Consider the following 11095-nt stretch of genomic DNA (forward strand, 5'->3'; position numbering starts at 1 on the left):
ATAATAGCGTCAACCATTTTGCTGGTTGAAATCCCTCTGCGTCATTTTGTTCGGCTCCTTACTCCCCAGTATAACTTCAGCTCTGCCTGGAGAATTCCCACAGGAGGGAGTAATTCACAGAGCTCTGTTTCCCCACCTGTTTGCTTGGAGAGATTAACTCCTCCAGTGGCCTGCCGGCTCTATCTCATACTGCTGGAGACCTGAATTCCTTATCAGCCCTTTCCCGAAGCTCTCCTCTGACACTTTGCGGTCCTTGATGGATGGCTGAGGCAGCAGGGGCCGTGCTGCATCCATCACTTTGCAGCGCCCTCTCCGGAGCTGCGGCAGCACCCTTTGCTCTCGGTCAATCAGATAACGCTGGCTCTGAGAACCAGCTGGTGGCTCCCAGTGCTGAAGTGCCTGTACTGGTATTTGCTGGGCTGTAAAAACAAACCAGGGTCAACAAGGAGATAAAACAAGTAAACAAATGTGCGAGTTGGCAAGGGGAGCCAGAGACATGGCTTCTGCTGCTTTGTTACTCTTGAATTCATCTTTTCTTTGGGTAGGTGAAAGCCTCAATTGCTTGGAAGCGGTCTCTGAAGAGCACAGCTGGCGTTGGCCACAGCCCAAGCATCAGCTCAGCGCCGTGTACGGCACGGGAAGGGCATGGTGCTTCTTCACAGGGCTGGGGGGGGCTGGGGGAGAGCGGCAGGGTGAGAATTAGAATCACAGAATCATCAAATAGTTTGGGTTGGAAGGGACCTTTAGAGGTCACCTAGTCCAACCCCCATAAGCAGGTTGTTCAGAGCGCCGTCCAACCTGACCCTGAGTGTTTCCAGGGATGGGGCATCTACCACCTCTCTGGGCAACCTGGGCCAGTGTCTCACCACCCTCATAACTTCTTCTTAATATCTAGTCTAAATCTACCCTCTTTTAGTTTAAAACCATTACCCCTTGTCCTATGGCAACAGGCCCTGCTAAAAAGTTTGTCCCCATCTTTCTTATAAACCCCCTTTAAGTACTGAAAGGCCACAATAAGGTCTCTCCAGAACCTTCTCTTCTCCAGCCTGAATTAGCATCGCTTGCCCTTGGGATTTCTTCCCTGTGGTGACTCCTCTGCCAAGGGTTGTCACTCATGCCCTGCCCCTTTCCTGGGATGTTTGAGGGGATAGGGGACACTGGGGCCTTCTCCTGCACATTGCTGTGGTGGAGGTCCTCTACCTGCCTTAGCTGCTTTTGTGGTGTGCATAAAGCACCCGGTGATTTCTGGAAAGCACTGCATAAGAAGCTGGATACTTTTATTATTTTTGGGTGGTGAAATTAAATTTTCAGTCTGATGTCCTGTTGATGTAAATATTTATGGCAGTTTACTTTTCGTTAAATTAAACTAATCCTTGTTACTCCAAGGCGACCCTAAAATAATAGTCTATTCTGCATTGCTTAATTTCCCCCAAGAGCTTTAACCAGCCATGAGTGTATGAAACATTATATCAGGTATAGCCAGAGAGCTGTCGACAGGGAACATCCACCCACTTTTGCACTGAAGATAAGTGCAGAGAGACTTCATTTGCTTTGATTTTTAAGGAGTTGCGTATATTTCAGCTCTCCCTTTTGGTTTTATTCCTTCTGTTTTTAAAGGATGAGTTGCGTTGGTCACATTTCTGCGGTCAAAATGCTGACGGAGAATAACGATACTGCCAGGTTACCCTTAAAGAGCAGATGTGTGCAAAATGCCTAACTTCTGTCGGGAAAGGGGCCAACAGATGTATAGCAAGCAAAGCACGTGCAATGCTTTGGTGCACCTACAGTTGTATTAGCGTAACGTATAATAAATACATTCACTGGAATAAAGTCTTGTGTGTCCTACTGAAGAGCGAACACTTTCTAAATGGTAACTTGTACACAGAGTGTCTTCAGAGCCGTTGTCCCCCTCAGAGGCACCGCTTTTTCCCTGTTGGTATTACTGGGTTTTCAAGATGCAGGAAAAGCAGGCAGCGTGTCCTGGAGTCTGGTACTTCTTGCACAGGGAGGGCGACGTGCCAGGGCAGCCATTCTGTAGTAGAGCCTTATCTCTGTCTTCCTTTTCCAAGATCAACTTACTTGACACATTCCCAGGTGATAAATGTTCAGTCTACTCACAGCTCTGTTTGTGTGTATAAAGGACAGTGTATTTTACCGCGCTTCCTCGTGCAGTGACTTTCTTGTGCTGGCAGGGGAGGGAGGCTCATTGCTCTGATTGCTCATGTGTAACATTATGTATGTAAATAAGAAAATCTAATCATTTCTGAGTGCTTGAGTTGTGGCAAGAGTGAGAAGCTGGTGAAGTGGAGCCTGCGGCAGTGCTGATGGAAAACCCCAGTAATCAGCAAGATGCGCAGAATTGCCTTCCTTCATGTGTTTTCCCCTTTGCATTTCTCGTGCGGACGTTGAGGCTGAGGGCAGGAGCACTGCTATGAGGGTGATAGGAGTAAAGCGAGTCTCGCCAAACGATGTCCTTAAAAGGTAGAGGTGGTAGTTATTTTTCTCATATTGGAGCAAATTTTGCTGAGTTTGCAGGCATCCAGGGGCCAAGGATCCGAACTGCATCAAGGCTGTCCTTGCCCTTGCTAGATACCACGACGGCAGCTGAGGTTGCTCCCCCTCCGCTGTCGCGCTGCGTCTCTCGCGCTGCGGATGTACAGAGCGAACAGTTCAGTCGACTGGGAAACTTCACCGTGGAAAATCACCAAACCCCAGAGACCTTCCCCTCTTTTCTGCTGGCATCTTTCTGTGCAGACGTTTCTCCTCGCTGTTCTGCATGGCTTGCCTGTGCCTGGAGCTAGGTTACTCCGTGCCAAAGCTGGGGCAGTGACCGAGCCCTCCTCTGCACAGTACCTCTGCATCCGGCTGCTGGTTGGAAGAGCACAGGACAGCAATTATCCAACGCAGTCTTCAGCCTTAATTTCCCTCTTGCCTTGGCCCATCTCTCCGTTTCTTTGCCATGTGTTTCCTTTAGGATCTAGAGGAGCTAATCCTGAGCCTTCTCCTCCCCTTCAGCATGAAGGAGTATCCGCTGTGGGCAGGAGGAATAGGGTCCAGCTGCAGGAGTAGCAGGGCAGTGAGCTGGGTGCCACAGCGGGAGCCGTTACGAGCTCCTGGAGGCAGCCAAAAAAAGTATAAAGCTGAGAACCCTTAGAACAAGGTGTGGGTGATGGGCACCGTTGCCTTCGCTGCGTCCCCTGGAGCAACAGCAGTGAGGGGTGCAGGTATGAGATGAGTAATGTCTCACGTTGCTCTTGCATTATATGGTCTTTGGCCACATGAGAAGCCCCAGTGGGCAACGCTGTTATTCCCATTTTGCAGGTACGGTCCAAGGAAAACGTGCCAAGGAAAATGTTGCACCTCACTGACCCAGCAAGTTGCCCATCTTTCCCTTCCAGGAGGGAAGCGGTTTCCTGCTCTCTCTTGCCTTTCAAATCAAGGATTTATATAGCTGTATTTGGCAGCACTGAAGGTTCTGCAATTATGTTAATTAGGCATTTTGATTAAAAACCAGCTTTTTGTTACAAAATAAACTTCCTTGTTGAAAAATAGTAGATCTAGAGCAAATCAAGAGAGGAGCTGGATTTCCTGCTGGTTCGTATGCTCTGTGTCTGGGATAATTTAAGATCACTTCAGTTGTTGTGATGTATTTATTCCCCAAAACTATATTATTTTTATTATTATTTACTAGCATCTGTTTGTTAAACATTTAAATATTCCCACACCCAGAGCTTATTATTTCAGGCATTTATTATGTACCCACCCATCAGTGATTTTGGCAGACAGAAAACAGATCATTTTGGCAGACAGAAAACCAAAACAGCCATTCCTTACAATTGCCAACAAAACTATTGTGATCCATTCATCTTTTTAAAAATTGTCGTTCCAATAGAAACCTATGCAGCAAATACACCGTGGTTGCTGATGAGAAGGGAAAACCGTTGATCGTTTACTTGTCTGGTGGAAAATAATTGCTATAGGTAAGGAAAGGAGTGCCGACCTGGTTGTCGCTCCCAGTCTTTCCAGACAACTTCTGTGTTCCCAGGCTGTTCACCCTCAAAACCTAAAAGACAGCTTGAATAGAGGGGTATTTATTTTTTTTTTCACTGCATCACAAAGACTGCCAGACTTGGCTCTGGCAGGCTGCGAGAAGGAATGCATTTCAGAGCAGAGCTTTTCCCACCATGAATGTCTCAGCCCCTTGCTGTCAGCAGGATAGAAATGAGAAGCAATCCTTCTGGTATGAGCTGGCCTGACCCTTTGCGTTTCACCGGAGGGCAAGCACAGAGCTAGTACTGAGCGTGATTGCTGTGTGCTCCCTTGGACAGTCCAGTTTTGAAGGCATTAACTGAGCCTAGCAGGAGATTTGGCTCCTCCATAAAGTTCTGATTCATGCTCCTTGCAAGCTGAAGCTGGGTTGGCCGAGTTCATCTCGGCTTAAAAAACTGCGTTGGCAGGCTGTACAAGTCATGCGTGTTCCAGATCCTGGACAAGTCAGGGAGAAACAGGGGGGTGACCCGGCACTGGTTTTAACATTGTGGTAAGCGTGTGGCCATTGTAATGCGTCCTGTTCACGAGTAGCTTGGTAGCATCCAGCCTTCGGTGCCAGCAATGCCGCGGCTCCTGTGAAGGCTGGCTGTAGGGGCTGAAGCTTGTCGTGGTGCAGAGAAGGGCTGTGTGACTCTCCAGAGTGCTTTTCCCTGTTCCTGCGTTGCTTGCAAAGAGGGTGTGTTGGTATTTGGTTGTGAGAGGAGTTTGGCTTCTGAGTTGCCCTGTGGTCACCTCTTTGATAAGCGAAGGGATTGCATGGACAAGACAAAGCAGATGCTCTCCGTCGGTTTGGTGGTGGGATTGGAAACTCAAGTAGGGACAAAAAGAGACAAGACTTCTCTGCAGTATGGGAGATGTCAGATGGAACTTCAGGAAACAGCATTACCCCCCACCTCACCCCCCCAAAACACAATTTTCCAGATGATTGTATTGCAAAGCAGTGCCAGTTCCCAGTTTTTGGGAAGTGACAGTCCGAAATCCTACTACATACCAGTCCTTTTGATCACCGAGTCTCTACGGGTATCTGTTTCACTGTCTGCTAATGGCTTTTGTCGTTAAATGCCAGAGAAGCCGTTCTCTGTGAAAGCAGCTTGAAGCATTTAGGGACTCATTAGAGTTCAAAGGAAAGAGGCCTGTACCACAAGCCAGAGGGGAGGAAATGGAGTGGCAAGAGGATCCCATTAATGGAGAACAAAAATAAACCCCAGACAGGAAGGAAAATCCTATAGGTCTGACTCAGAGCTGCAGTCCCGACACCGTGGCTTTGAGGACCAGCTCGACACGGGAGCTGCACAGGGAGGAACCCTCTGGCTTGGCTTCTGCCCACACTAGAGCCGGGTGCCCTGAGCAAGCCTGGAGCCTGCCACAAGGTTCCCACCTGCACCGGCAGTCGCAGGGATGTCCGCTTCTCTGGCGAGTGCTGGCGTTTGCCAGTGGGCTTATACACCCGGGACTTGCGTGTCAGCAGACTGTAAGGCATCAGGCACGTACTTTGGTAGGGGCTGCTCCTCTGGCATCACCACGTTGGTGGGAGAAGATGGAGATGCAGTTTGCTGGTAATTGTTTCCCCTTCTCTCTCCTTGAACGTGCTTGCCACTTTAAATGTACTTTGTTCTAATAAGGTGTTTAATCCATGGGAGGGAACGTGCTTCTCTATAGGTAGGTGCTGTTGGTGAGAACAGGATGCATGGAGAGTAGGTCCTGAGAGGGATTCAAAAGAGAGTGTTCCTGGGTGCTGACCTGCTCTTCTCACTCCATCTCTCCTGTTTCAGGAAAGATCCTCTTCCGCCGGAGTCACATCCGCGATGTTGCGGTCAAGCGCCTGATACCTATCGACGAATACTGCAAGGTAAGGGGTGGTTTCTAGTGCCAACCAAAGATGAAGCCACCTTGATCAGGCTCAATCCTGTTTGACTGTCAGTATATAATGGTGTTCTAGTGCTGGGAGAACAGGGAGTTTGAGCTATCCCCCGCTATCAAACCCTTTCTGTGATGAAAACACACCCACTGATTCTCATTTCACTCCCATGATTAATACTGAGGGCTTGGAGGCTTGCAGGGTGGCCCAGCTTCATGCCAGCTTGCACCCTGCTGCTGTGCTTTCCCTTTCTCTTCTCCTTTCTCCAGCTGCAGACCAGAACGAGCTTTCCAGATTGTCTAGAAAGGACCTGGCTGCTGGGCCGTGTTGTCTCTGGTGGGTGGTTTGGAGTGAAACGGTTGCGTGCAGGACTAGGCTTGAAGGACTTGGTTCCTCAGGGAGCTTTTCCTTTCCTATCTATTGGGAACAGACCTGCTGTTTTATGTAGAGGACAGTACTTTCTTGGTGGGATGGTCCCAAAATGGGTCATAAATCTCCTGTTACTGGTTATACAAAACAGTTCCTTGCACAGGGGTAAGATGCCTTGTACCTGCAGAAAATTATTGGAAGTCAACAGAGGTCATCTCATCGTAGAGCCAAAATACAGTTGATTGTCTGTGTCCTTTCCTTGGTAAGGCTGAGACAATTTGCCCCATATTCTTGAAGAATATAAGACTGTGCTTAAGTATGAGGCGAATTATGGTGTTACAGCATTTTTTTTCGGGGAAAAACAAAATACTAAAGTCCACAAAAATATATTTTCACAAAACTAAAGTATGCCACATTTCATCATATCGAAGAAGTGCACTAGTACTTGCAGCAGCCATGAAATGGTCTGGAGGTAGGTCCACTACTTCCAAAATCCAATCTGAATGCTGTTGAAAACATATCCAAAGACCAGAAAACCCAAGGGAGAAGATGGGGAAATGGTAAAATGTCCATCACGCTCCTTAGGTGTGGGAGGTGTAGCAGTGACTATGGCCTAGGATTTTGCATGGTGGGAAAGACTTTGGGTTTTGGCACTCAGCCAGACTTATGGGAGAGATGTTGTGGCTGCAATAACAAGTACAAGGATAAAGGTGAATTAGTAAATGCATCTTGACAGCTCTGCAGTGGGGCTGCATGTGAAAACCACTGCAGACCAGGATAGCAGATGACAGGATAGGGATGGAGATGTAGTGCAAGGTGTGCTTGGACCTATGTGCTCCAAAGAACATGGGGGAAGCTGATGGTGCAAGTAACTGCTTGGCTCCAGCTGGGCGTGATCAGCCCCTTGTCTTCTGACTCACTGAAATGTGCCAGCTACGGATGGACACACACAACCGTAAATTTAATTTTTGGGAAGAAAAAGTCCCTAAGTGATAAGATGCTGCAGCTGTCTCGTTCAGAGTGATGCCATTAATGGCATAAAATATAATGAATCCATTTGACTTAACAACTGGAACATAATGGCTGATGTTATATGACCCACTTAGAGAGTGGCTCTCTCCTCCTCCCTTTAATGCATTACCAAGTAATAAAACATACGCTGTGCCTGGCCTTCCAGTTGTTCCTACTTAACCGTAACGCTGCTGAGCTGAAGGCGGGTGTGGGACCAAAGGCTGCAGAGATGTAGAATGAGCAAGAAGTCATTGAGAGCAAAGAGATGTCCCTCCTGGGCACTTCATGCTGCAGATTGTGGCCACAGGGTCCCAGCACACTCTTACTGCCGTGTTTGTCACTGGAGGTGGACGTTGCACGTGCTTGGAGTGTGGTGGTGCAGAACTGGAATACAAAATCTCTCCTCCAGCTTGGCTGTGCTGTGTGAGAATTGAGGGTTAGGTGAATACGTTGTGAACGAGTTGTCACAGAAAACCACGAAAGAAGGTTTTGGCTTTCTTGCCATCTCCTGTGAGAGAAGTGGGGTGTCTTCGTTCCCTGGGAGAACCTTGGAAAGAAGGTGGGTGAAATTTGGAGTGGAAATAGGCGAGAGGAGCAAGGGAGGGAGCCACTGCTTTCACAAGGCAGTGCTTTTGCTGAAGGGTCTCGTCGCACTGAAAAACGTGGCAATTTAAGGTAAGATGCAAGAAAAGCAGCAAAAGAATCAGAGCAACCAGCTGCCAAATGAGACTTCAGAAGACCATCAGAATGACAAGGAGGGGGAGCAGAGGCCTGAAATTTCTTCCAATTTCTCCTGTTTTTTCTTTTTGTGTTCTACATCTGTTGGTCTTTCCTCTGGTGTGGGGACTGCCTTCCACCTGTCTTAAGGGATTTTGAGAAAGCGTTAGTTGGAGGGTTGATGAAGGAATTGTGATGATGTGATGCTCTACCCCAATGAGACTGGGTGGACCGCTAAAAAAATTGCTGCTGGAGAATAATCCTTTCTCACTCCCTGGAAAATGAATTTCAATGCAACAGGGCTTGTCTGTCTTTGGTAAACGACCTTTCTCCTCAGACGTGCGGGCATCAGGGCAGGTGAGGTGACTTGCTGTGGCTCCCAACACCATGGGCTGAAGCCATGTACTGAAGGCCCTCCGCAGTTCACTCCTTTGGGTGGCAGGGCCAAAGGTGGGACAGGTGTCATACTATTTGTGCCACTATTTCTGATTTGGTGGCCATAGCTGCTGTAGACCATGGCCAACTAGACTGCAGGGCATCTTTCTTGACTCAGCCATCGCTCTGCAAGCTGAGTCAGCCCTAGGTGGGCTTCCTTCAAGATGTCCTGAGAGATGAGCTGTGGGTCTTACCTTTCATCCTTCCAGCACAGGGTGTTTTCTGTGATCATCCCCTGCTGTCACAGGACATGGAGCCTTCTCCAGGCCACAAAAATCAGAATGATTTTGGCATGGGGGAAATTGTGTAGATCATGGGATGCCTGGAACTGGGGAGTGGTACCCACATGGGAATGGCATGCATGCAAAACTTGGTCTTTGAATAGCCCTTCCCTGGACCCAAAAGCCATCGAGTGAGTAGTTTTCTCTCTCCTGTCTCTCACATGATCGTGATCACAGCTGGCCTGTGATTAGTGGTCTGACTGCTGTGCTGGCAGTGAGTGACTGTGCGCTGAATGGCTGGAAGGGCTTTTGGGGGCCAGCAATTAGGTCAATATGGAGCCACATCTGATCTCTGTGGTAACCCTGGGGCTTTGCAGATGTGGCATTGTCTCCAATACAGAAGTGAGTGGAGGTTTGGTTTGCCCACACTGCTGTCACGAGACTGCTGTGACAGCAAATGGAGGGGAGAGGGAATTATATAGAAAATTGGTTAAACATCTGCTCCAGGTCGGGCTGCAGCACTGCTCCCTGATTTCAAATTGTCCCTTTTTTCTATTGCATGGTGGTTTTTCTTTACATTTTTGCAGTCGCCATCGTCTGTGACTCCATTCCCTCCCATGAGCAGAGAGCAGGGCAGGGCTCTGCCCAGCCGCTGCCCATCCCGCCTCCCCTGCCCAGCCCTCGCTGCAGTCCACGTTGGAAAGGACCTACAAGAGCTCTGGCCCAAAGCGAATATTGCTGTCCCAGACTCTGCCCCCAGCTCCCACAGACATGCACACTCTCACCCTGCGAGTCTCACCGTTGGAACTTGTCTTTTTGCAACAGGCGTCCTCAAAGGGAAAGGAGAAAAGCAGAGGCAGTTGATAGCTCCTGCCGTTCGACAGCACGCGTAGCAACCTTCCAGCCCTTGCCCTGACGAGCTGGCGTCCCTGCCTTTGCCTCTTGTTGCTTCTCTCCCTGCCTCTTACCGAGCTGCCGTTACCCAGTGAAGCATTTTTGGGATGCGCTGGTCAGGATCGATGGCACTGAGAGTCTGCCACATGTAAAGTGCCCAACCTTTCCCGGGGATGACAGCCCCATGCCCACAGCACAGCTGTGGGAAACTGAGCCCTGCTGTGGCCGGGAGGCTGGATGCTGGGATGGATGTCCCTGTGGCTCTTACCCTGCGAGGACACATCAGTCCAAAAGGCCGGAGCTGGGCTAAGCAGGGCCCGGGCAGTCTCTGCTTATCCTCCTTTAGTCTTCAGTTGCAGCTGGGGTGGTGTGGTGGGTGTCACTGGGGGCTGTCTGGGTCTTGCTCCGCTCCAGTGTGTGTTTGCAGTAGCTCTCTCCAGCCTGGCTCTGCGCTCCTGTCTGCTGGGAGCTACGTGGGTGCCGAGCTCCTCATGCCGTGACCCAGTCCCCTGCGCTCCCCAGGGCCTGTCCTCACTCACCCCCTTGCTCAGTCTTGAGGCTTCCCATCACCAGTGTCTCTGTTTCATCTGCAGGCCCTGATCCAGCTGCCTCCCTACATCTCCCAGTGTGAAGAGGTTCTCCAGTTCTTCGAGACACGACCTGACGACTTGACGCCCCCCAAAGAGTAAGTTGGTTGGGTGTCTGCCACCACCAGGATGGCGATGAAACACAAACTGCCTTGAGCTTGCTGGTATCCATGAGTCTGACATTCACCAATGGTGCCCCCGCAAGTCACAGATCTGTGATTTGGGGGTTTTCTTGCAGAGGTAACAGGGGCTGTGCAGCTCGAGGTAGACACCTCTGCCCACTCTGATGGCTCCTGGTGTAACCTCCAGTGGGGAAGTGGAAACACTTCTCTGGGACCCCATGAAGTGTTGGTCTCCTCCCGAGCCACTTTCTACTCGCAAATGCTGGTTTCAGAAACATGGTCAGTCTGAAAAGCCTCATTTCACATGGTTACCAACATCCTCCACCTTGTTGGAAAGGCGCTTTCCCTTAGCCACGTCCATGAGCCCCATCATAACAATGCTCCGGAGTCTTTCCATGCAAAACAAGGAACGTTTGCAAGGAATCTCGCGTGCCTTACGCAACTCTGTGTGGTTATAAGTCTTGTGACTATGAGCTGCTTTGGCCAGGAGCCACCCATCTCTTACTAATCACAAGCAGCATAAATCTGAGCAGCCGCCTCCATCTCCTGCTATGCTGCTCTCTTTATGCTGCATGTGACACGATGCGCGGCTCTACCAAAGGTTGAGCAATGGAGGAGGCTTGATTAATTGTGAGAGGAAAGGCAGTAAATTGATTTGACATCATTCTGTATTGGAAGGGTGTGGAGGGAGATACAGGGATTTTGTTTTTCTCCTCTGAGCAGCAACACCGAGCCTTTCAGATCTCCAGCTAAGTATTACGCTTCTGTGGACTATATATTCTTCCTGCGTTTTCAATTTTTTTCATTCGCTCTCCTAATTCCCCCTTCCCC

At 49.4% G+C, this 11095-nt stretch overlaps 1 protein-coding gene across 1 annotated transcript in view; it reads left to right on the forward strand.

Moving 5' to 3' along the window:
* Positions 1-11095, forward strand: part of SH3PXD2B (SH3 and PX domains 2B) — a 63795-nt gene that overhangs the window by 26870 nt on the left and 25830 nt on the right. Inside the window, 2 exon segments of the mRNA XM_009882090.1 lie at positions 5823-5899; positions 10149-10240. Of these exon segments, the coding sequence (XP_009880392.1) occupies positions 5823-5899; positions 10149-10240 (169 nt within the window).

Source organism: Charadrius vociferus, unplaced genomic scaffold (genome assembly GCF_000708025.1).
Source record: "Charadrius vociferus isolate BGI_N301 unplaced genomic scaffold, ASM70802v2 scaffold3, whole genome shotgun sequence".
Lineage (NCBI taxonomy): Eukaryota > Metazoa > Chordata > Aves > Charadriiformes > Charadriidae > Charadrius > Charadrius vociferus.